Source organism: Rhincodon typus, chromosome 22, assembly GCF_021869965.1.
Source record: "Rhincodon typus isolate 14 chromosome 22, sRhiTyp1.1, whole genome shotgun sequence".
Classification (NCBI taxonomy): Eukaryota; Metazoa; Chordata; class Chondrichthyes; order Orectolobiformes; family Rhincodontidae; genus Rhincodon; species Rhincodon typus.
Window position 1 is genome coordinate 36,930,153 of NC_063353.1, and position 27,046 is coordinate 36,957,198.

Sequence of the window (27,046 nt, forward strand, 5' to 3'; positions counted from 1 at the left end):
ACCTTCATTTACTTACAGGTGAGCACCAGGGATCTGGCTGTCACCTTTCCGCAGACTTTGGTAAAATGTAATGAATGCTGGAACTCTGAAATTAAAAATGGTAATAGGAAATCACTGGAAGATGTATTTTCACACATCAAGTTGATAAAGGTAGCATTGAAAATCAGTTTATAGAATATTTTGGGTTCAGTCTCAGAACAATTTATTATAGACCCAACAAGTGGAAAGTAATCTTTAGATCTGGTAACCTATAGTGTGACAGTATTAATTGATCTCATAATAAAGGATCTTCTAGTCAAGTGTGATCATAACATGTGGGAATTTCACATTCAGTTCGAGGATGAGAGCTTAGGTCTGAATTTAGTGCAATGCACACATGAGCTGTTGGCATTGTTATGAACTAACTCAAACAGCCATCCCTCTTTGGACATTGTGCGAATCATATTATGATCATGCAGAGTCAGCATATTTTTATGAAAGTGAAAATTTTTGATGAATTTGTTAGCGTTTTCTGAGGATGTAGTGTATTTTGACTTCCAAAAGCTATTCATAAAGTGCTGCATAAAAGTTGCTACACAAAACTTCTTTCCTTTACAGCCTGCTTGTACCATCTTACTTGCAAATTGCTTCTTCCTCCACCCTTTCTGAAGTTGACTTCTCCTCATTCGCCCCTGCCACAGCCTACTTTTCCACTCCACCTCTCCTGTTCACCCCACCCTCCTGCAACCTCCTCCTCTCATTCCTCCTGCAGCTACCACCTTCCCGGCACTTCCCTGCCCCATCCCCACAGCAAGTCTCTCTTCTTAGCAATACTCAAATGCTATATAAGTAAAGGGGAAAAGGATAAACTGGAAAACTGAAGCCATGCCTGTGTTAGACAAATGACTAACTTTAGAAAGGTGTGCTCTCAGCAAGGGTCTTCATCTACTGGGGAGAATTCACCTAAAGTCAGCACTTTAGACCACATTAAGTAGATGATCAGTAATCACATTTTGAAAAGCACACATTATGTTCTCATGTATGTCAATTTAATGGAATACTTGGAGGAAATGCCAGGATGATAAAGAGCATTGGATCTATGGGTGAACATTTTCACAAAACATCTAGTGAGATGGCACACGAGATCATCAAATTTGAGGCACAGCATGTTAAGAGGGAATTTAATTCTCATCCCATTCCCACTCTGGTCTCTCTGACCTTGGCATTCTACAATGTTTGAATGAAATTCAAGAATGCTGTGGGAACATCTCTTGCTTTTTTGATTCAGCCCCATTACAGCCTTCAAATTCAACAATGAATTCAACAATTTTAGATTCAATGCTTCCATTTTTTCAGATGGCAGAGATTCTGCTGTCATTTCCAGCTCCTTTAGGGCTGTCTTTTGTTTCTTTATTTGTCCAAGAATACTCCTTTGTTCCTTGCACTATCATCTCTTTAGACACTTCATCACTCCTACCTTCTAATCTTATGCAGTTTCTTCCCTGCCACTGTACTTGTTTGAAATCTATTACACCTCAAGTCTTGCTGGTTCTGATGATGTCATGAGCTTAAAGTGTTAGATCAGCTCTTTCCACAGATACTGCATGACATGCTGTGTATTTCCAACACTTCCTGTTTGAATAAAAGTGAAAGTAGCCTCAGAGGGCAATAGCTCAAGAACAGGTGGCTTAGAGTACCTTTAAAGGGCATTTTTTCCTTATTGGATAAATTTGGGAAGTAGTAAGCCACAGAGATTTTGTGCTGAGACTTTGTTTATTTTTCATATGGCATGATTTGATTATGGGCAAAAGAGGGGACAACATCAAAGTTTGCCAATTCAGTGAAAGTCTGATATAATGCTGATGTTGGGGCCCAAGAAATGAAACTACATGGGACATGAACTGTTTTGTTTTAATCAACCTGTTCAGACATATTATGACATACCTTTGGAACAGGTTTTTCTTCTCTCTGTGAAGATTGACCAGAATCCATTCCTTCACTTCTCCCCATATTTTAGTCCTTAATTTCCTTCATTTCAGTTTATGAATATTATAGGAAAGATGTGGAAGCGTTGGAAAAGGTGCAGAGGAGATTTACCAGGATGTTGCCTGGAATGGAGGGAAGGTCTTACGAGGAAAGGTTGAGAGAGCAAGTGCTTTTCTCTTTAGACCGACGAAGGATGAGAGGTGACTTGATAGAGGTGTACAAATTGATCAGATGTATGGATAGAGTAGACTGCCAGTGACTTTTTCCTAGGGTGGAGGTAGCTATTTCAAGGGGGCATAGTTTTAAAGTGAGTGGAGCTAGATATAGGGGAGACGTCAGAGGTAGCTTCTTTACTCAGAGTGGTCAGGGCGTGGAATGCACTGTCGGAGAGGGTAGTGGAGTCGGCCTCGTTAGGGGCATTTAAGCAGCTGTAAGATAGGCATATGGATGATAGTGTAAGGTAGGGGTGGAAGTTAGATAGACCTTAGGATTAGGGTAAACGTTCGGCACAACATTGTGGGTAAAAGGGCCTGTACTGTGCTGCACTGTTCTATGTTCTGTGTTTTTCTCCAAAGCAATATTGACTTTTTTATTTCTTAATTGAGCAAGAGGACGTTTTTGTGAAATGTAGGCTTCAGTGTAGACTGTTTGGGTCAAATGGTCAGTTTCTGTGCTGAAATTCAATGTAATACCTTTATTAATTTGGCCAAGTTGGCAACCAATGCTTCCCCCAGTATCCTGCCCATTGTGAGTGTCATGACGCAGTCCTCCCACACCACATCAACATCCAATTTCCAGTTGGGCCCCATGTTGGTCTTGAAACCTGACCTGGAAGTAGAAACACCACTACTGTGCCTCAAAAGGCAAAGAACATGAAGAAGGGTCCCGACCCGAAACGTCAACTTTCCCGCTCCTCTGAAGCAGCCTGGCTTGCTGTGTTCCTCCAGGTCCACACTTTGTTATCACTGACTCCAGCATCTGCAGTTCTTGCTTTCTCTTATAAAGGACATGAACTGAGTTTTTTTCTTTTCTATCCAGATGTGCTCTTACACACGACTGAATTTTTCTCCCCATCACCAAGTCACTGACTTTTTTTTTGTTTTTAGCTATTAACAACCACCGTGTAACCAGTTATAAATTTCCATGCAAAGCCCATTATAGGCGATGCAAACCATCAACAGTGAGGAAGAGGGGAAGGATGCTAAATCAAAATTGAGTTGGAAGGGAAAATGTAATATGATTGCAATTTTCTAATCAACGTGCTCGAGATGTTATATCACACCATTGGAGCAGGTGGAACTTGAAATCAGTCCTCCTGGTCTAGGGGTAGGGATATTACCACTGCCACAAGAACCCTACGCATGAACTGTTTAATACAATAGGCAAATAGGCAAATGGGTAAAGGTGCAGTTCAACAGTATATTTTAGGACAAATGAATTGGCCCAGTGGTAAAACGGTTGCAGAAGAGAGCAGTTTACAGATACAAAAACAAAGCTCTAGAAAATTGGGAATGTTGGGAGAGTGCCATTAAAAGACAGATGCAACATAAGGTTTCTCACAGTAAAAATATAAAAGCAAAGAAGTAATGTTAAAAGGCGTTGGTTGGTCTACAGATTTCCTTGCTGTCCACTTTTAGAAGGATATTGGAACTGAACATGCACAATAAAGATTTACAGTAATGATACTTTCTGAATATAGGCTCAAGGTTAGTCTTTCTTTCACTGAAATAGGAAGAGATAAGATCATCATGTTAGGTTCCTACCTATTGCCTACAGCTCCACTTTAACACCACAATTCCAAACAAACTCCGGCATCTAGGTCTTTGCTCCCCCTCTGTAACTGGATTCTCTACTTCCAAACCAACAGACCACAGTCAGGAAGGATAGGCGACAACACCTCATCCATGACAATCCTCAACAACAGTGCCCTGCAAGGCTGCATACTCAAACCCCCTACTATACTCCTTATACTCACATGACTGTGTGGCCAAATTCCACACCAATTCCATTTACAAGTTTGCTGATGATACCACCATCGTAGGTCGCATCTCAAACAATGATGAGACAGAGTATATGGAAAGAGATTGAGTGCTTAACAGCCTGGTGTAAAGACAACAATCTCTTCATCAACATCAGCATAACAAAGGAGCTAATCATTGACTTCAGGAAGCAGAGTGGAGGGCACACTCCTATCTGCATCAATAGTGCTGAGGTGGAAGTGATCGAGAACAGCAAGTTCCTGGGAGTGACAATCACCAGTAATCTGTCCTGGTCCACCCATATTGATACAATGGTCAAGAAAGCACAGCAATGCCTTTATGTCATCAGGAGACTAAGGAAATTTGGCATGTCCATAAAGACTCTTACAAATTTTTACAGACGCACCATAGAAAGCATCCAATCTGGATGAATCACAGCATGATATGTCAACTGCTGTTCCCAAGACGGAAAGAAACTATGGAGAGTTGTGAATGCAGCCCAGTGCATCTCACAAACCAGCCTGCCATCTATTGACTTCATCTATACTTCTCGAGAAAGCAACCAACATAACCAAAATACTTCCCACCCCGATTATATCTCTCCCACTCTCTTCCGTTGGGCAGAAGATATAAAAGTTTGCATTTGCATATGAACAGATTTAAGAACAGCTTTTTCCCTGTTGTTATTCAACTTTTGAATAGACCTCTTTAATGTTAATGTTAATCTCTCTCTGCACCTTCTCAGCAGTTGTAACATTGTATCCTGCACTCTGCTCTGTTACCCTGATGCACTTGTATAGTACGATCTACCTGTAAAGCACGTAAAGCAACACTTTTCACTGTACCTTGGTACACGTTGCAGTAATAAATCAATTCAAAAGTAAAATCATAAACTTTAGAAGCAGGCTTAAGATAGTTGCTATTAAGCCTGCTTTGCCATTCAATAAGGCTCATCTAATTGTGGTCTTAACTTCACTTTTTGACATGTACACACAACCCTCAATTCTGTTGTTGATTGAAAGTCTGTTTAATTTGGTCTTGAATATATTTACAGTTACAGCTCCACTGTTGTCCTGGGAAGAGAGTTCCAAAGACTAAAACCTGGTTGGAAAAGAAATTCTTTCTTATCACTGTCATGTGATGAATGGAAGACTTCTTGTTTTTAAATGGTATCTCCTGTATTCTAGATTCTCCCATGAAGGGAAATCATCCTTAAAATTGAGTTACCAGTTGTTCAACCAAAGGCATTAATTGAACTGCCCAAAAGACACAGCGTAGATCTGGTGGCAGTGCAACTTGAATCCATCCCTTCCTCAGAGACTGAAGCATAGACCCTAGATTTTGGATCACTTGATCACGCTACCCAAGATCTAATGATTAAGATTTTTAGAACTATAAGATGTTTGAACAGAATTAAAAGATAAAAATTGTATCCATTGAACGATCAGTTCCAAGGCCTCAGGCATACGATTATTCTAGAAACAATGTGAGGAGAAATTAGGAGAAGTCATTCAGAGAATGGACCATATTAGCACAAGGAGTTTTGAAGAAAACATTTGAAAGCAAGAATGTAAAGGATTATGGGTAAAGGTTGTAGAAATGGAATTGGATTAGGAAATTCTAGTTGACTACCATGGGCATGATGGCTGAATGACATTTGCTCTCATTTCAATGATAGTGTCAGAAGGTGAGAATGACCAATCCTGAGGCAGAATAAAGCAATAAGCTATAGCACAGAACTGTGAATGCTGGAGATCTGAAACACAAACAGAAAGTGCTGGAGAAACTCATAGGTCTGGCAACATTTGTCAAGAAAGAAACAAAGTTAACGTTTTGAGTCCAGTGACTCTTTGTCAGAACACTATTAAGATCAGGCCTATGGCTATTAACTGCTCTTGTAGCTCATTTAGTCTCTTTAGAAGAGACTCATCCCCTTCTTTTCATTCTCAGACCAGTTTTTCACTAACAGCAAATTCCCTTTATGTGGGACTGTTATTTAATGAATTAACAAATGTTACAACTTTTACCTTGAAACCAGTGCTACACTTTGTTCCTTTTGCTAGAGAATCATTTCTGTTGGTCATTTGTCACATTCAGCCTGCTCTTTGCATCTTAAATTCCAGTGCATATTCTTGGCAACATAATCCGTGTAGTCTGCTGGATTCTATGCCCTGATTTAAAGGTGTATACGACTTGCATTTCTAAAGTGTAGCATTGAAACCAACTCAGAATGCAAGTATAGTATTTCTTAATAAATAGGGTAGTCAATAAGTGTAGGCCTAAACATGGATTTTGGTGCAGAAAAATCAGGTTGTGTAATGTGCATGGTAGGTTTATATAACATGATACATGGAAAGTTAACCATCTATTGTGGTGAACCACAAGCCAGGGCTCTTATTTGGCCTAGCCTAGACATTTTTTTGGGGATCATTCAATTTGACTTGAATCCTGTAACAGGGTTAGGGTTATATAGTTGTTTTATAGTTTGTTGGCTTGATTTATGTGGTTTTTTAAATTCTGGATAAGGCTTTGACATTAGTAATTGGACCAGTGGAATTAGTCATTAAATCATTAACAGCATTAAACTCATTATTTGTTTAAAAAAAATTCTTACTTCAGGGATTTTCCTGGATGTGGAAACCTTGTGACGTTTGGACAGTTCCTGTTCATAGCATTGGAAGGTTTAATCTTTCAAGCTCACTTTTTCACAAAGCCTCGAGCAATCCCATTAAGGTAAGGAGAAATTCTACTGTTTAAGGAATGGAGCACCTTTCTGTGTAAAACTGAATCATCTCCAGTTTAGCAGAATCTGTCCCAGAATGTTCCTCATGGTTTCAAATTGTCTCAGAAGTCTTGGTGTTCCTCTAATTCTGACCTCTTATGCAACACCAGTTTTAATTGATCTCACCACTGACAGTTGTGGCTTCAGCAGTGTAAACTCAAAGTTTATATCATGTCAAAACCATCAACAGCATGTTGCCCATGTTAAAGTTTGCTTGACCTGGATTGTTGGGGAATGTTGCCTCCTACAAATTGTGCAGAGAAGCTGACAACCTCTAGTCTTTTGCTTTTGTTGTTTCTATTCAGAATTTTTTTAAATTTTTCTCTTTTAATTCCATTTGAATGTTTGTGGATGTAGTTTCCCTCTATAATCTTTTATGAGACAACCCTGCAGGTTAAGCTTCAACCTCTCTCACTTTTTTTATTTGTGCAGGAACTATTTCATCATGGTCACCATGTTTTTCATCGTAAGTGTGGTCAATAATTATGCCCTCAACTTCAACATTCCAATGCCTTTGCACATGATCTTCAGATCAGTAAGTGAGATGCACCCACTGAATTTCTGTTTCATTTATGCAGAAGCTAAAACTTATTACAGTGTAAAAGCCATGTGTTCCAGGACAGTACATGTATAATTTACCAAAGTGCAGGTAACAAATGAAAGAGATGATTTGGCCCATGAAGCTCATTCCTCCTGTTGATCCTTATACCTTAGCATCAAGATGGTCTTCATCTGAATACTAGGTGACATTTTATACTGAAGGTTTGTACACTTTCAGTATGATATCCAATTGAGCTTAATATTCAAGAGCTGTGTTTTACAGTTCAGGAATATTGCGCAACTCTGAGCAACTTAATTCCCCAAATGATGTCCCTGTGATTTCACTGGGACTGACCAAAAATGTTTCCATCCGCTCACTGATTGCCGCTTGTACTTTTCAGTTGTGTTCTCACTCGGGTATTTTTACTTACTCTCCACCAAAACTGCGGCACAGCACGGTGACTCAGTGGTTAGCATTACTGCGTCACAGCGCCAGGGACCTGGGTTCGATTCTACCCTTGGGCGACTGTGTGGAGTTTGCACATTATCCCAGTATCTGAGTAGGTTTCCCCCGGGTGCTTTGGTTTCCTCCCAAAGTTCAAAGATGTGCAGGTTAGGTGGATAGGCCATGCTAAATTGCCCAGTGTCCAGGATGTGCAGGCTAGGTGGATTAGCCACGGGAATGCAGGGTTATAGGGTTAGAGTAGGGGGTTGGGTCTCGGTGGAATGCTGTTCGGAGGGGCGTTGTGGACTTGATGGGCTCAATGGCCTGCTTCCACACTCTAGGAATTCTAGGATTCTCTGAAAGAAGCAACTCCTCCCTACAAATGTTAGTTTGACAGACACCACTGAATGCTTGGGATATGGTTCCTAAACTACAAGCTGATAATTAGCCTGCTGATTCTTCCAACACTTCCCACTATTTCCCAAATAGAAGAAAGTGTGTGCAAAGATGCTAAAACAAAAAGGTGTGTAATTGGAGAATAGGACCATTCGTGTGCAAATGAAGAAGATAAGGAAGACTCTAATGTCTATAAATGGCCTGTGCAAGAAATGGATTGAAGGGCCAAATGGCCTGTACCATCAGTCCTTAATCTCTTTAGTCAATGGCATTTATTTAGTGCATGCACCTAGAACTGAAAGAGGAATTGTGTTTACTGAGTTTGCATAATGTCATATTTTTGTTTGCAGGGCTCTCTGATAGCCAGCATGGTATTGGGAATTATCATTTTAAAGAAAAGGTGAGTCATTTATGCTATGTCCGTTGTTGATCTGTATTTTGATCAGGTTGGCATTGACCACAAGGCTGTGGGTCAAAGCAGGTGAATTTGATTGGAATAGATTTGTGGCAGACCAGGCCCTTGATAATAACTAAAATTTGAAAGCCTTTGGAGCTGTTGCAGTGAAATGGAAATAAGATGAAAAAGAGACTGTCAGTACAATGCTCAGTTAAAGAAAAGCAGGAAGAGAAGAAAGGCTGACATTAAAATAGCAACTTTCAGGACTGTGGGGTTCCTCACAGTTTTGTATTCCACAATAAGTGACGTAATTTTGAAGTACCATTGCTTTTTGCTATGGGGCCTCCTGATACCAAATTGTACTCTGTAGGGAACCATAAACAGCAAATATTTTAGCAGTAGATGGACGTTGGGATATTAGTGTTCTCCAGGGAAGGAAACCTGCAGTTCTTAGCCATCTCCTCTATATGTGACTCCAGTCTCACGCCAATACAGTCACTCTTAATTGCCCTTTGAAGTGGCATAAAAGCCATTCACTTGGATCCAACAGTTAGATGCATGCAAAGAGGATTCCTCAGCTTCCCAAGTGCCACACGGAAATGGGTAATGAATGTTGTTCTTGCAGAAATGTCCCTTTCCTGAATAATTAACTTCCATAGAGCTGGCAAGTTGACTAGGCATCTTTCACTTGAGATTCGTAGTGACCGGAACAGTGAAAATGCCTAACCCAGGGGAGCTGGTAGATCCAAATCCAGGTGCAGTCTGTGAAAAACAGAAACCCATTCTGCAGCCAGTGTCATTTTAAGTAATTTTAACACTGCAACTTGATCCAATTAGTTTTAAATCTGAGAGTTTTTTTTTGTTAAATGAAGATATTAAAGAATATGAGCCAAAGGCAAGTATATGAAGCTAGGTCACAGATCAGCCATGATCTCATTGAATGACAGAACAGGCTTGAGGGACTGAATGACCTACTCCTATGTTAAATATGAAACAAGATTTTATGTTTTTCCCTCCACAGATACACAGTTGCAAAGTACATTTCGGTAGCTCTGGTTTCTTTGGGAATTTTTATCTGTACATTCATGTCTGCAAAACAAGTGGTAAGACAAAGGTCTATCTATCAAAGTTTTTGCATAACATGAGTATTACCAAAAATTACAAAGTTTGATAAAGCTTTTCATCTTGCACTCATTGATACAATTCACATGAATACTAATTTAAGGAAAACTCAAGATTTTTACCATATAAGAGGAAGATGCTGATTTGTTGGCAAGTGGACTTTGGATGTTGTCATGGAGAATACACCAGTTAAAGATGAATGACAGTTAACTATCAGGCTTTGCATAAATTTTAAACCAGGCAGGTTGACTCTGATTGGTCAAGGCATTGTCCTAAGAAATGAACCAAAGCAAGACAGGCATCTATTTTGTTAAGTTGAAAAAAGCACAGTGTGTATACTTATTCTTTCTGTCTGTAAATAGCGGAGCTCTTTGTATTAATACATGTAACTTCCCGTACACTGCAAGTCCAGTTGACAACCCTAAATCAATTGTTGGCATAATTGTTTACATACTCAGGATTATCCAACAAATATTGTCCAATTGTGGAATCATATCCACGATTGGACTCTATGTTGCGGATTTTGCCAATGCAGGCTGGAGTGGCTGTTCTGCTGTCTATCTGGAATTTGCTGCCTGAAAGGATAGTGGGAGCATATTCAATAAGTGACTTTTGAAAGAGAGTTGAGTATTAACAATAAAAATTGGCTATATTTATAAAGCACCTATGACGTGGTTATAAAAAATCTAACAGTTTTTCACAGGAGCACTACCAACCGCATGAAAAAGAAAAAAAAACGAAAGGTGATGAGAAAAAGTAGAGAGGATCTAATTGGGTAGCTATTTCAAAGGATCGTAACAAGCATGATGGGCTGAATGGTCTCCTTTAATACTGTAAGATTCTATAACATAGAAAAATTGATGCTTTGAGTGATTTGACATAACTGTGTAATTTACTACCAAGTGCTGGTTAGACAATAATCACATGAAATAATACCTACGGTCCTAGTCATGTAGATGCATTCTTTACACACCCTTAATGAGGAGGCATGTGTCCTGTCAACAATAGGATTTTAGAGGAGGTAAATGTGATGTGTTTAAGATTTTTGTGTTCTGCGTTTGAAATTGCACACATTTATTGCCCTGCATTTTGAACATTTGCAAGAAGTCATTCTCTGTTCTACCTGATGTATCAATAACTATTACACACTGTGACCCTCAGCCCTCACTCAACAGAATCATACTTTTTTGTGGCCTTATTAAGCCTCACACACCTGTTCCTCAGGTAACTACCCAATTCATCTTCCTTTCCTATGCACTCTACTTCTTTTCCTTTATAAGGATCAGTCATTCCATTAACTTTGGGAATGTCTGTGTATATGCTTGAAATTCAAGGAGCATTTGTCCAGATTTAAAGTAAAAACTAAATAGTTTACTTTTACAGCTACTTGTCAACTCTGTGTGCATCTCTCAATTACTGAATGCTTGAACAGTAAGAGCTTATCTGGAACTAACAGACCTGCCCTGAAGGTAGAAACTTTAAAAACATAAAGTATCAGGATAGATTGCCATCATCCACCGTGTTACCCCTGAAGTTTTACAGTTTATACCCATCCATCAATCATTTATCTGATAAATATTTATTACATACACTTTTGAACTTGCTGGTGCTCTTTGCACCTTACCTGGACAGTTTGTTTCATAAATTTACTACTGATTAATTAATCTAAGCTGTCTACCTTCCCTCTCCTATGTTCTAGTCTATTCCTTGCACCCCAGATTCTCCTACAGAATTTGTGTATTGATGTGCAACCAACAGAGTAGCCAGCAATTGCAGAATGAGTTCTCAACTATCTCCCCTCCACCCCCCAAAAAAAAAGTCCTTATCAGTTTTTCCTTTCTAGAATTGGGCAGAGAGTGTTGTGGGTGACTGGTCCATAAGCACCAGTTTACTCCATCTTTTGACCTTTTTGTGTTCTGAACCTTTTTAAGCATGATTCAGTTAAAGTCATTGGATAGCAGAGAGGCAAATGATCCCAGAATATTACTGGATAACCTTCAGCTGCCACAACCTGACCCTCCATCAGCCACAGGCTTGAGACCAATCAGAGCGTCCTAATGAACTCTGCCAAATAAATGGACTGTATACTCCTTTCGGTTTGTGTGGCTGGGAACCACATGGTATAATTCCTGGGATGCAGCCCCATGAACGGCAATAATCCGCTGACACTTGAATCAAGTGCTATTCTTCCCATGTAAAATGATAACATTGACAGTCCACTGAACCACGAGGCCACTGAGAAAATTTGGTGATAGTTAGCTGAGCTACTTCTTCCCATTAAGATTCAGACTCTATTTTGCGTAACACTTTTCACCTGCCTTATCATTATTAATTCTCTTTTGTGTTCCAGTCTTCGCGTACAAGTGCATCTGCTGATGAGGGTTACTATGTATTTATACGGTGGCTGATAGGTAAGGCAATACATTTTGGTGGATGTCTGTTTTAATTCCGCATAGATTAAGGGAAATCTACCTAAATGTGTGAGGAAGAAAGGAATGTAGACATTTCCAAGAGGGTTGGATGCAATAAGGTGGGAGGAAGCTCATGTGGAGTATGACACCAACATGGATTCATTAGGTCTCATGGCCATTCTCTGTGCTATGAACGAAATGCCGGACATTCTCTAACTTTACTTGAGATTTGAGTTAACAAGAAATGTACTTTAGGTTTGAAGAAATGTACTTTAGATTTGAGTACTTCTGTGCAGCTACAAGACATGGATTTATCTCCTCATAGTGTTGTTTATTTGGGACCACAGGATTAGAAAAGGGGTAAAATCGGCCGTTGTTTCGACTGTTGATCAGTTAAATCCTCAGTTAAATAAGTGCAGTTAAACCTTCCCAACCTGAATAGAACATGCTCAGATGTGAATGCTGGACATGGAGCACTCCAGAAAAGTTTAATTGGTCCAATCAGCTGCCAACGTTACATCACTTCCAACACACAAAACAAAAAGCTCTTTGGGCATGGGCCAGAGAACTGCTGTTACTCTGGACCACATAGTGGTTCTAGTAATTCTGACCAAAACTATAATCTAGCCATTTTGTATCTGCTGGTCTTCTAGATGCTAAGATAAAACCTGACACGAGACTTAACCTTCTTAGGAAGAATTAGCAAAAGTTCTGGCTTTTATTTTGCTCCATTATCAAAGAGTAAGAAGACTGTCTGTCCACTGTAAACTGTTCAATCCTTAACTGATCAGCTGCCTTCCAAATCACTTATTTTGCACTCAGTCGAATTGAGTTCTACTGATTTTGATTAACTTGACTTCATTTGTTGTTAGTTTTATTACATTTCTTCCTATTTTTTATTTCTCGTTGTTGTTGATAGAATCAACAATTTATTTATGTAGCATCTAACATATTAAAATATGGCTAATGCTCTTGTGGTGCATCTGTGAGATATAAACTTGGTCCCAAGGCACTGAAGGAGATATGAGGACAGACACTGGCAGCATCGGTCAAAGTGGGAGGCTGTAAGGAATGCCTTAAAGATGAAGACAGCAGTGAGGAGGTTTGGAGTTTGGGGCTTAAGCTGCTGAAGTCATATTCAAACTCAAACATTCTGACGTTGGATTTATTTTCTTCATTTCTTTCTTGCTGTTTTCCCTTCTTGTGCCAAGTCAAATTATGCTTTGAACAAGAAACTTAACTGCGTGCATCTTCATTTCTGCCAAAGACACTGGAATAGACTGGAAGTGGTATCATGCAAGGACAGTGATTATTGCTACCGATCTGACTTCAGCTTTAGACCCCAGACTCTGAAAATATAACAGATGGGCTGGAGTAGATGTCGCTCCATAGCCCTGATTTTCTTCATGACAGAACAGTACTAGAGGAGACATAAAGGGCACAAGTCTCTCAGCGGATGACAAGCAATCCACGGGAGATATGAGGTGAATGGTTGTACCATATGTTGGAGAGACTAATGGTATAAGAGAGTAATTTATTTTAAAAGGGAAGATTGCAGATTGAGAAGGAACTGAGCAGATGGTAGGGGACACAGTAGGAAAGTTCAGAATGAGAACTTTTCAAAGATGGTACAGTGCTTTGAAAAGCCACCAATGTATAAGTAAAAAATCTGTTCAAATCACGTGATGGATGTGTTTTACAGTAGTAAAAGCAGATGTACGTATTGCAGTTGGAACTGATGGACTTAAACAAGTGGGAACGTTTGTATATTTTAGGAGGGTTAGTATTAGATCAAGAAACAGCATCAAAAGAAGCAGAGAACCGCTTCAGTGTTTGGAAGAATAAGCAAGATATTGAGGGCTGAAGATATTTTGATAAGAGCAAAGAGTTTTTCAAGCAATGGTTATCTCATTTTTATATGAACCTGTGAAAGGTTGATGAGTGAAAGATCGCAAGAATACACGTGAGTGGGTTGAGGGAATACTCTTGAGTATCCACATGTAAAGAATGAAGAATGAGAAAATGAGAGCATGGCTTGTAAAAGAAATAGATTCTTGAATGGAAACCTCAAGAAAGAAAACTGTAATTGTTTGGATACATCTCGAGAATGGGAAGAAGAATAATGGCCTGCCTCACTGAGGTACATGGAGCAAGGAGAGGAAGACCAAGATGGAAATGTCAAGACTCATTTGTAACAGCATAGTCTATAGATAGTAAGTAAATTCATTCACATCTGTTACCACTGTTGAGCTGACAGTTGAGAATTTATTTTTTGCATAATAGTTTGAATGGATCTTCCATAGTGGATTAAATCTCCCTAAAAGCACACTAAGAATTGGTTTCACAATTGGGACCATCAAAAGGACTTAAACTGCCTGGATTGGAACGCAGGGACATTCATAGTTTTAACTTTAAGATTCCTTTCTGTAAAAATGTGTTGCTTTACAGCAGTTCTGCTGAAAAATATGTCAACCGGATCTTTTGAATTTTTTTGAAGATTTTAGTCTGAATCCTGGAGAATGTGTATTTTTTCACCCAGTAAGACCAAGTTACTGATTAAATAATGTAAAGGTTCCTCAGCCTGTACTCTGTCCCAGTAAGGCACCCTAGTGTCAGAGATGTACCCAGTACAACTGCCATTTTCATTTCTGATACCAGCCACCCTCATGACATTTTAACATGATGGGTCCCCTGATTGTTCATGGTAGAAATGCATTGAATCTGGTAGATCAGGTAGGTCATAGCTTTGAGATATGTACTGAATTGTGCTGATTGCTGTTGACTGCAGTAATGGGGCACATTGATTTGCCCCACAGTGTCTGACCACCAGTTAGCGTTATTCTTTTTTAATTGGTATTCCTCTGGGAAGTGTGCATATTAGGAACACAAGACTGAGACTGTAGCAAGAACTATAACATTTAAGCTCATTCAAAATTCAGCAGCCAATGACTTTACGTGCATTAGGTGTCATTCACCCATCACCCTGTGGCTCTGATTATACAATGCCTCAATTTTAAAATTCTTATTCTTGCTTACAGATATTTCTATGATCTCAATCCTTCCTATCGCTGTAATGTACAACCCTCGACGTCCACACACACTCAATTCTGACCTGTTGCAAATTCCCTGATTTAGAATTTTAATCAGTCGACCATTGGTAACATCGTGTCTTCAGCTACCAAGGCCATAACTCTGGAATTCTGTTTCTTTGGATGGCTCGGTGGCTCAGTGGTTAGCACTGCTGCCTTACAGCACCAAGGACCTGGGTTTCTGCCTTGGGTGGCCATCTATATAGAGTTTGCACATTCTCCCCGTGTCTGCATGGGTTTCCTGCAGGTGTTCCAGTTCTCTCCCACAGTCCAAAGATGTGCAGGTTAGATGGTCCCGTCACGCTAAATTGCCCACAGTGTCCAGGGATGTGAAGGCTAGGTGGGTTAGCCATGGGAAATGCACAGGGATAGGGTACGGGTCTGGGTCTGGGTGGGATGCTCTTCGGAAGGTTGGTGTGGACTCGATGGGTCAAATGGCCTGCTTCCACACTGTAAGGATTCTGTGATTCCTACCTATTTCCTTATTTAAGACAATTCTTAAAACCTACCTGCGGAATCAAGTCATTGGCCATCTGACAGAACATCATCTTGTATAGCTTGCTGTCAAAATTTGTTTGATAACCATCCTGTAACATATTATAGGACATTTTGCTATGTCAGAGGTGCTGTATAAATGCAACTTGTCTTTTGTCCAATTATGAGCCTCCTAACAAGTGATAATGTTCCTGGATTGATTTTCCTGAAAATAGAATGACCATTTGGCAAGGTCCTGAAAGTAGCCACTGCCAAGGAAGCCAACCTTTCCACAGTGGCGTAAGGAGATGAGGGGAGAAAATGATGTTGGTCTGAGTTGAAATAGAACAAAAGCTCATGCATCTAATGAAGGCAGAAGCTTGAACAGCCCATTGTAGCCTGTAATTTGAGACAGCATTTTCCCATAGATATTCACTAGATCAAGAATTGTCCAAGGATTTGGGATTTCAAAAAAAATTCTTAATGACCGTCTCCATTCAAGTATGTTAAAAGTGCTTATCCACTGTTACCTTTGTCATCTGTCTGCAGTATGTCTCTTGTGGGCATATTAAACGTCTCTTTAAACCACGAGAACATTTATGATTTTTTTTCTATTATTATTCTCCAGGTATTTTTATGCTGACTTTTGCACTCTTCATGTCAGCTAGAATGGGACTTTTTCAAGAAACATTATATAAGCAATATGGTAAACACTCTACCGAGGCATTGTTTTATAATGTGAGTAATGATTTCTTACTAATGATAACTTGCTTCTGACTTAGCAAATATTGAGGTGATGTTCCCTGTCCTGTGCAGCAATATATTTCGAGTTCTTTATTATTCAGGACAAGTTAAGAATTATTGGAATTGTAGGCTGTAAATGTGGCCGATGTTAGCTTTTTATGATAACAAGATTCATTTTTAAATTAGAATTATTCTAATAAATAAAATATAAGTTGCCATAGTAATGGAAACAGTGAATGTTTGATAGTCCTTGGTTATCAAATTATTCAAATTCAATATTAACACAAGATCCAGGAAAAAAGACCAATAATTCAAACCTAAATGATGGATACGGAGTAGACGGTCACAGCCTATAAGATTTGGGTGAGACAGTATCATTGTGTTATCTACTGCTGCACAAGTCAAACTGAATGCTGTTTCCGTTACTAGAAGGCGTTTTCAGAGCCTTCATGTCTCTCATAGGAGCAGGTTTTTCAACTTTCATTTCCCACTATACAAGAATATGACAAATCTCGGATGGCACAGCAAATTTTGAGTGAATTACGTTGCTATCAACTCCCGAAATCTGGGTCATTCCAACCATATCAGAGCTAATGCCTGAAGAGCACCAATCAATTTCCAGTGTGTGTGAGGCCATCCATGGAGCAGTCCTCTCGGTTTGGCTGAAGGTCTCTGTTAGAGTTAACTGTAGCTTACTGCAACCCTTATAGGACAGATAGATCATGATCACTGGTGCTAGGCAGAGGTTGGTCCACTCTTACATCTGTGCAACTTAGATCTGATTCTTAGGTGTGGGTGGTCATGGTGGACAGGAGGAATAGTAGAATGAAAAAGAGAGACAGGCTAACTACCTAATGTATTCTTCATTCTTAAAATGGTGAAGATCCCTTTACTTCAAGTGAAGAAGCTATCTTGGAGCTTTATACAATGTGAAATTTCGGGACTGTCTGAAATTTTATTTCTGCTACATGATCTTTTCATACACGTTTTCTTTATGCGGTTGCTCTAGAACCTGTTGAGCTTACCTCTGAGTCAGAAGTTGCAGGTTTCAATCATATTCCAGAAGCTTGAGCACATAAGTCATACTGATACTTCAGTCGAGTAAGTGCTGCACTAACTGATGTGTCTGCATTTAGATGAGACATTCAACAGAGGCTGCATTTACCTATCAAGTGAACATAAAAGACTGCATGGTACTATTATGAAGAAAATTAACTGGGGTTCTCCTGATGTTTTGGTCAACCCATAACCCTCAACCAACACCAGAACAGAATATCTGATCTTTGTCTCATCGCTGTTAGTGGAATCTTGATGTGTGCAAATTGGCTGCCGCACCTATGTACTGCAGTAACTACACTTCAAAAGTGACTTAATTGGCTGTGAAGTAAATTGTGAAATCTGGAGTTTCTTGATGCCTGTGCAACAGCTTCATTGTGGTTGTCTGTTTCTGAGCACTTTAAGGCATTTCATTTTCACTGTCCAGTACATCTTGCAACGGCCAAGAAAACATTGGTTTACAAGAAAATGCAGGGCAAACACACACACTCGAATAAAGCCAACTTTTCTCTCAGACTGTGTCTAGATATTCTTCAGCTGATTGAGGTGCTCATTGTTGCCTTTTTCTCTGTTCAGCATTTCTTGCCATTACCAGCTTTCCTCTTATTTACCTCTGACATTTACAATCATGGAGTTCTCTTCAACCAGTCTGGTAAGTGGCATTTTAAAAAGAAAATGTAGAATCATAAAATCCCTTCAGTGTAGAAGCAGGCCATTCAGCCCATCAAGTTCACCCTTACCCTCAGAAGAACATCCCGCCCAGACCCATTTCCATAACCATGCATTTCCTGTAGCTAATCCATTTAACCTACGCATCCCTGGACAGTATGGGTAATTTTAGCATGGCCAATCCGCCTAAACCACACATTGTTGGACTGTGGGAGGAATCCCACACAGACATGGGGAGAATGTGCAAACTCCACACAGATATAACCCGAGACTGGAATTGAACCTGGGTCCCTGGTGCTGTGAGGCAGCAGTTCTAACCACTGAGTCACCGTACCACCCCAAATGTTTTAACACTTAAATTTAACTTAGAAAACATACTACTGTTGGATTGTAAATGATGTGTATGAAGTCAAGCCCTTATTGAACCAATGGAAAAGGCTACTTTGATTGGAATAAGGGTTAAAGGGTTTCCCCAGGTGCTGAGATATATGAAAGTCGGACCTCTACTCCCAATCCAAGCCACATCTATGGGGAAGGCATTGCAGGCAATTTAGGGCATTTGAGTTACAGGAATGTTGAAAGGGGGTAGCACAACTGATACCTGGGAGTGAGTTGCAGACAGAGTGTAAATTAAGCAACTGAGTTGGTTTGAAAATAACATAATTATGGAACCATAGTAATGTGCTACAGACTGCAATTGAATCAAGAGTTTAATTTAGATCATACACTATTAAGAGATTTTACATAAATCTGATTTACACAAAAAGATATGAAAGCATTGGAAAAGATTCGCAAAGATGAATAAAGGTCATGCTGGAACTGAGAAAGGACAACTATCAGGGGAGACTGGGCTGGATCAGTTTTGTTTAGAAAAGACAGTATTGCTTTTTGTACTTAGAAAGGGCTGGATTACTTTTTTTCTTCGAAGCGCTGACAGAAGGGAATTAAAATTATGAAGGGACTTGACATATTAGACATAGAGAAAATGTCTCCACTTGTGTGCAGCATCCAGACCTAGAGGCCACATACCGTAGATGTTTGCATATAAATTGACCTTTGAAATCTTCCTTCAAAATCTGCCCAAGAATGAGGTTCAACCTGTACAACTGAGTATAAAATGAACTGCCAGCATAGCTCTAGGTGATCCCGTTTTTAAATGTCAGCTGCTTCCAACTATAAAGGCTGGACATGCCATCAACTCCACCGGTATTGACTACTTGAACCCTAATGCCCAATTATAAGGTACCAGTAAGTAAAAGATGGATTTGTGGGATGTAAAATTGAAGCTAACTGCTAATGTGAATATAGCTTGTTATAGCTGAAAAGCAGTTCAACTTAAATATCAAACATATGCCAAAATATGAACGTTTGGACCAGAAAAATAGTGTCACCTTGTCTACCAGGTCAATTCATATACCAGTATTTATGGTATACACAATTCTTATGAAAAGAGTTAAATAAGGAACGCAGGAGAATTTTTTTTTTACCCAGAATGTGGTGCAAATGAGGAACACGCTCCTACAAGGGGTAATTGAGAGGGTAACATTAATGTGTTTAAATTGAAGCTACATCAATGGTTGAGGAAGAAAGAAATAGAAGGATACATTGGCAGGGTGAGATGAAATAGATTGGGGAGAGATTGGTTCTTAAAAATGCTGGCATAGATCTGTTGAGTTGAATAATCTGTTCTATCTGTAAAGTTGCGCGTAATTCTACGTGTATTTTTTACATTGTCACCTTGTATGACATGTACTATTAAAAACCTGATGTAGTGTATGATGCTTTTTGTTTGTGTTATCTTTTTCCTCACAGAACTGATGGAGATTTCACTCCTAGGAATCACTGTACCAATCATGTGGTTTTACCTGGTGCTCAATGTTCTAACTCAGTATCCTTTTCATCATTGAGAATCCATGCTGATATCTCTCTACTGTCTTCAATAAAAGGGAGGTATCTCTATCCCTAAGATTTGAGGTTGGAGCAATATCTTCCAAATTTCTGCCTGCCTTTAGTTGGAGTGAATAGTAGATTATCTTGCTGCTAGTTCTCCCATCATATTTATATTATCCATAATACATAACATATTACTCTAGACCAACGTAATGCCAAAGTCATATCAACTCATACCCTTTGCTCTTACGCCCTCTGTGTTAAATTGCCCACCCGGTATTCATCATGGGTAAATTGTAGGAACTAATCTGACATAAGATAAATTGTTCGACGTATTTATTACAGACATCACTATATGAAATAAGTCTGCTCATTTGATGAAAGTCCAATCAATATTTGTAGCTCCTCATGTACTTAATCCTAATCAAAGACAGCTAACCCTTAATAACCTCTTGCATCTAACAAACAGTAGTGGATTAGGAACACAGAGACAGCTGGAGGAGTGGCACTAAGATGCAATGGCTTCCTGAATTGTACAAGCCTAATATCTAGCAGAAATGTAGTTGTGTCGCATGACTCCGTTGAATGTGATTTGCTTTTCATTCATTTAGTCTAATTGCAAAATGAAATTCAAGAAATAGGTTTTCCCAATGAAGAACAGTTTACAAGTGTGTGGTGGAACAATCTAGTTTTGTGACAAAGTAACAATTTCATATTTTGTCCTTAACTTCTTGCCTTCTCAGATACATTTGCATCCGTGGTGTTTTTATTCTCACAACAGAGTGCACATCCCTGACAGTCACACTTGTTGTCACACTTCGCAAGTTCATCAGTCTCATTTTCTCTATTGTCTACTTTAAAAACCCCTTCACCTTCTGGCACTGGATTGGGACGGTGGTAGTTTTTATCGGGACTCTCACTTATGCCGAAGTTTGGAACACATTCAAGTTGTTGTTCCACAGCAAGAGAAAATTGCAATAATTCACTTCAGCACAGTATAACCGGGTTCAGGCATTCGGAGAAAAATAAGTGACTATCAAGAATAAATTTTAATTCCGAACTTTCCTGTGAAAATGCTATTTTTGTAAATGTATGATTTGTCTCATTCCCTTAGTGAATTTTTGATCTGGCCATGTCAGTTCTTTCTATTGGATTTGAAGGTACTGTTTTTGTAAAAAAAAAAATGACAGAACCATGTGAAGGCACTTAAAATAATGCTTAAAAAGTACCATAGTGATTAGTTTTTTTTTTCAAGTTTGGTGCTATAACTTTTTATTTAAACATTTTGGTTGTAAAATTTGGCTTCACAGCACTGTTGGTTTCACAGCATGGAAACTTAGTGAGAAAAATATTGGCAGGGGATCCGAAAGCACTGATCATGATTTGACTGACAGTAATGTGTGGATGCTGTCATGTACTGACAATGTGCAGAGTAAATAGACTGCCACCTGATCTGACATTTTGGTTTTGTTACTATCTGTTAAACACACATCTGAATGTGCATTCAGTTGCACCAAGAACCCCAAACCTGTACTATTTATAGGTATCACTGTTCAGGTTTCAGGTAAGGGGGTGTTTTTGTGACTATATTTTTGCGATACTGTGTCACTGGGGAAAATAAATTCTTTTTTTAATCAGAAGGCTTTCAAAGGCAAGGAGGTGTTTGAAACATCATGGCTCATGTTGGCCTTGAGTGTATCACCAGATTCCTGTTCCCCTGGAAAAAAAAACCCAGCCCCTGTTTCTCCAGGCTTCCTCCTCTTTCCCTCCCACTTGTCCAGACAATCACATGTTCTCTTGGTCTAAATCCTGAAACAAAACACCAAAAAATCAGCCATTCCATGCCAACTTTTTGTAACATTTCTAATAATACATCGAATACCTCATTGCTCACCTTTGTACTTTCCCTTGGGGCATTTGTCTGGTCTAGTGTTCCTACACAGTGCTACCTCAGTGATAACTGCACTGATGTCTGACAGATGGTAGGCTGCTGAAATACATGGGTGGAGGGAAGACTGCAGATGGCTTTCAGGATGCTGTTGAGCAGCTCTGGCATTGAGGGCCTATCTCCAGACTGTACCAGCTCAGCAGCAGCAGTGGCAGAAGCACCAATGCTGTCATCCTGAAACAGACAGCAGGTCTGTGCTCCACAGAACCACTCATACTTCGCCAGAGTGGAATTTCAGTAATCTACAGATTCTATAGTACAAACTGCTATGATACCCAGCAAGGCTATTTAAGCATGTTTTCCCCAACATGATGCCAACAAGTAAACTGCTGTCCAGGTTCCTATTGCAGAACTCATCCATTGATTGATTTCTGCTTATGTTACATGAGTTCATGCATTGACCATCACACGTGTCCAAAAATGTTGCCTTGAATGGGCTGCAAGGTTTGTGCAAATCCCTGCATCAGTTTACAACTGGATTTCTCCACACTCCTTGACAGCGATGACAAGCTGTCTCGCAGACCTGCCAGGCCATCAAATGGACTTTTTACCCTATCAGTCTTTTACTTTACCTCATGGAAGTTTCGTCTGCAGCAAAATTCATCTGCAATTTTGTGCTTGTCTGAAGAACCTCCTGGCCCACTACAGAAGTATAACCTCTTTTCCTTTGCCCCTATTGAACTGAAGCCTCTAGTGACACATCTCCTTCACTTTAATTTGCTACTCCATAGGTGCACTTCTTTCCTGCTTGGGAAGTTTCTCCTAGTTAATTCTAGCATCTGCTGCAGCCGAGGGTATCTGGCTTCTCTGTTGAGTATCTAGCCACTAAGTGTGCTTAACGTTGGGCTGCACATCGCGTGCGTGGAACTATCGAGGGTGGGGTAATTATCCTTCATGATCTCCATGCCCACTAATAGGCATTATTGCATTCGATTGCATTTAATCTTTGACAAGGCTGGATTCAGTACTGGGGAACTGGACAGTATAAGTAGATTAACAGATTGGGTTAATGGACTGAGGGTTTGGGAAGTGTTTTGGGTTAACAGCCAGTTTGCGTGGTGTGGTGGTTTAACACACGGTCTGGGTGATGAAGTGAGATAGCATTCGAGGTCTGGTGATGTGATGGATTAATGGACCGAGGGTTTGGGTATTGTAAGAGGCAAACACACTGAGGGACTGGACTGTGCAGTGGTCTGTATGGCCGTCTCCTGCTCTTTGATTTCTTGGAGGTGTGGAGTCACCATTTATATGAAATGTTAATTTAATTGTATAGAATAAATGTCAACAATATATAATGTGTACAGTGTTTGTACAGTGTACTGTACCAACACTCTGTAGAGTTGATTAATTTAGATAGTTAAAAGGCAGAAACTTAAATTGAATGAATTTATCTAAGAAAGAACCACCTATAGATAATGTTCTGTTGGAACACCTTTACTACTAATTCTTTTTATGTTGAAAATATGTGATAATAAAAGTTGTTACATTCAGTGAATCACTGAATTTTCACACAATTCTCAATAGTACAAAGACTTGGGATGAATATCTACACAATCTTTGCTGCACTTCAAAGGTAATTCATTATGTGAAGCTCTCCAGTGTTTACATGAAAGTGCAGTATAATTGTAACTATTTGTTTTACAACTATAAAGGACTGGTATTATCAGAAATGCCAATGGTAGTGACTTTATTAATAGACAGTTTTCTGAAATGAAAAATCATTGCTCACTTTCTTTGCCCCTGTCCTCCCTTATCTCAGTGAAACTTGTTTTTGTTTAATCATCTGCAAAATCAATAACCAAAGACCATCACCCAGACTCTCTTTTCCAGCAATGTTATAATGATTTATACGGTTCAAAACGTCTGCCTGGGGATATCCATTTTGTGTGCCACCCTCCCTTCATAAACTGCTAAGTGGGGGGTATTCCTCATTTATGATGTCAAATCAAGTTATCCACTGTCTGCCTCTGGCGTTAAATGGCTACCAAGGATGACTTAAAACTGGTTTTAAAAAAAGCAGTTGTTTTGCCTTCAAAGCAGTTGGACCTCTGTGACATATCTATAGATAAACCTTCGTCTTGATGAGGCTGCTATTAAGGATACCTGATTGATTTTTTTTTTCGTTTGTCTGAAATCCAATGCAATGTAATATGTATTGATCAGCCTGCTCTTTTGAGCTCAGTGTCTCAACCTGTTTTCATCTGTAGTATAGTGCATTGTGTCATCATGTTACCTCAATAAAGTGCACATTGTTCAATTTCCTTTTTTTGTTTGCTTGTCCAAATTATAGTTAGTTTCCTGATTGACAGTCAGATCGAAATCAATCTTGAATTCATCAATAGCCCTTCATCATCCTTTAGTCTTGCATTGTTAATTATCTTCCACCTATTCTGGGCAATTTGTGGTTGCAACAAATTTATCCTGTACAAAGGAATGGGTGGAAACTTCAATATGCACAAACCTTTTCGAGGAATTCACACCAACCAGTCCTTTGTGTTGGGGTGGGTTAAGGCACTGAAAGACTGGTGTGATAAGCTGACTGCCTTCCGCTCTCACTGAAAGTGTGGAGTTGCCGTGTATAAAGAAATGAGAATTTCATTGCATAATAGTTAGCAGTATATATGAATATGTGAAAAGGCCAAACCCAAATAGGAAGAAAGAAATTACATTTCAAAGGATACTGTCAACCACTAAATTGAATCAGCAACAGACCAGTTTATTCCTTGGGAGCCAGAACTGGCTCTAGTGGATTATGGGTGCTAAAATAACAGTTCAAGAAAGGAGAGAGAGAAAACAGGCCAGTTGACTTGTCAGGAATTGCTGGGATACTCTCAAAGAAATGGCAACAAGGCACTTAAACAACAGTCAATGTGATTTTATGCACACAAAGTTACAATTAAAGATCAACCCTCCAAAGAGCATCCCACTCAGACCCATCCCTCTACCCTATACCTGTAACCCTGCATTTGTTATATAATTCATGTCTGTCAACAGCACTGATGTCTACTTAAAGAGCAAATACAAACAATTTCAAATTTGTTTTTGGAATGTGTGTATCTCTGGCAAGGCTGGCATTTGTTGCATATTCCAAATTGCCATTGAGAAGGTGATGTTTAGCCTTTTATTTGAACCACTGTATACCAAGAACTAGATTCCAGAAAATAACAAGAATCTGACCAAAGAAATCAAGCTCCTCTAGTTCTGTAGCCTTCTGAAATCCCCATACTTTTCCAAATCTTGCCTTTTGTGACATCTCACTTCTCATTGCTCTACCACTGACCAGTGAAATCCTGATGAAGGAGCAGTGCTTTGAAAGCTTGTGATTTTAAATAAACCTGTTGGACTATAACCTGGTGACGTGTGATTTCTGACTTACTGCTGCCTAAGCTTTGGAATTTCCTTCCCAAAGTCCCATTATGTTTTCCTCTCTCTTTCACTCTCTCATCCCTCAATCGCTAAATCCTTCTTCTGTGATCAAGCTTTTAGTTACCTGTCCCAATGTGGCTCGATGTCTTATAATATTCTTTTGGAGTATCTTGGGATGTTTTTACCATGTTATGGCCAGTATGTAAGTTATAAATGTTGTAATTGGAGACAGAGAAGTAGAGAGTGATAAGTAATAAAGCAAATTACCAATAATAGTACTTTTAACATTTGTATTACAGGTACAGTTTTAAGTCTGGAGTTAAAAATTTTTTTTAAATTTTCATTTTAATGTACAGACAGCTTGCTGTGGACTGTCAGGGATCTCAGCTCTTGTTCGCCCTGATGGAATTGGAGGCAAAATAGGCTTGATGTTAGATCCAAGTCGCGGAGAAGGAGATGGGGTATTTCGGATTGAAGAACATTTGGATGTAACATTTTCTTCTTTACATGGTTCTGGCCTTGCTTCCTCTACAGTGAGTAAAGAAATCTGATCACCTACATGAAAAAAACCACAATAAATAATTGAATAATAACTTGTCTTTTTCAAAAAAAAAGCAATATGTTTTGGTGAACTTCTCAAATCTCCCTCTTCCACAATCCCTTCCCTTCCCAAGTGCATGCATCCCAATCTCTATTTTTTTGAAAAGGAAGAATCTATCTTTCATTTTGATGAATACATTTTTTGTTTAAAAAAAAGACTCAAAAGGAATAAGCAATCATTTTGCAGCTACTGAAATAGTTGATTTGTATGTTGTAGTTTTCTCATTGAAAGAACATTCCTTCCAGAACAAAACACAAGTGACAGATAGCAGGAAAAACATATTCACTTCATTAACGATAGACTGAACATGATGGTTGTGCACTGGATCAAATTCATCTCTGGCACCACCCCCTTCCCATCTCTTACTGCAAATTACTAATATGAAAGCATGAGGTATGGCCTATGTGATTTCTCAATCGGAGGAAGGGAAAAACATTAGAGAGTTGGTATTCTGCTGTAACCATTTGTGTACAGATACATACATTAATAAGCAGAATAGGACAATCAAGTCTGTGATGGCTCTTTTAAAAGCAAGGTGCAGAGCTGGATGAACACAGCAGGCCAAGCAGCATCATAGGAGCAGTAAGGCTGACGTTTCGGGCCTAGACCCTTCATCAGAAATGGGGGAGGGGAAGGGGGTTCTGAAATAAATAGGGAGAGGGGGAGGCGGATAGAAGATGGATAGAGGAGAAGATAGGTGGAGAGGAAACAAACAGGTCAAAGAGGCGGGGATGGAGCCAATAAAGGTGAATGTAGGTGGGGAGGTAGGGAGGAGATAGGTCAGTCCAGGGAGGACAGACAGGTCAAGGGGGCGTGATGAGGTTAGTAGGTAGGAAATGGGAGTGCGGCTTGAGGTGGGACGAGGGGATAGGTGGGAGGAAGAACAGGTTAGGGAGGCGGGGACGAGCTGGGCTGGTTTTGGGATGCGGTAGGGGGAGGGCAGATTTTGAAGCTTGTGAAATTCCATCCCAGGCCCCAAGAAGACTTTCCACATCAAGCAGATGTTCACCTGCACATCTGCTAATGTGGTATACTGCATCCGCTGTACCCGTTGTGGCCTCCTCTACATCGGGGAAACCAAGCGGAGGCTTGAGGACCACTTTGGAGAACACCTATGCTCGGTTTGCAATAAACAACTGCACCTCCCAGTCGCGAACCATTTCAACTCCCCC

General features: G+C 39.6%; 2 protein-coding genes across 3 annotated transcripts in view; one reads left to right on the forward strand and one right to left on the reverse strand.

The window, feature by feature from the left end:
* slc35b4 (solute carrier family 35 member B4) overlaps nt 1-24,164 on the forward strand; it is a 24,514-nt gene extending 350 nt beyond the window's left edge. The window contains exons 2-10 of one of the 2 annotated variants that reach the window (XM_048610308.1): nt 6,564-6,677; nt 7,159-7,261; nt 8,458-8,507; nt 9,526-9,607; nt 11,977-12,037; nt 16,229-16,338; nt 17,977-18,052; nt 19,882-19,957; nt 20,703-24,164. In XM_048610308.1, coding sequence (XP_048466265.1) covers nt 6,564-6,677; nt 7,159-7,261; nt 8,458-8,507; nt 9,526-9,607; nt 11,977-12,037; nt 16,229-16,338; nt 17,977-18,052; nt 19,882-19,957; nt 20,703-20,940 — 910 coding nt within the window. In that variant the 3' untranslated portion in view covers nt 20,941-24,164. The remainder of the gene's footprint in view (nt 1-6,563; nt 6,678-7,158; nt 7,262-8,457; nt 8,508-9,525; nt 9,608-11,976; nt 12,038-16,228; nt 16,339-17,976; nt 18,053-19,881; nt 19,958-20,702) is intronic. The other variant, XM_048610309.1, reaches the window with a different exon arrangement.
* Nucleotides 24,165-24,607: 443 nt separating this feature from the next.
* Nucleotides 24,608-27,046, reverse strand: part of lrguk (leucine-rich repeats and guanylate kinase domain containing) — a 121,788-nt gene continuing 119,349 nt past the window's right edge. Inside the window, exon 20 of the mRNA XM_048609989.1 lies at nt 24,608-25,828. Within this exon, the coding sequence (XP_048465946.1) occupies nt 25,614-25,828 (215 nt within the window). The 3' untranslated portion in view covers nt 24,608-25,613. The remainder of the gene's footprint in view (nt 25,829-27,046) is intronic.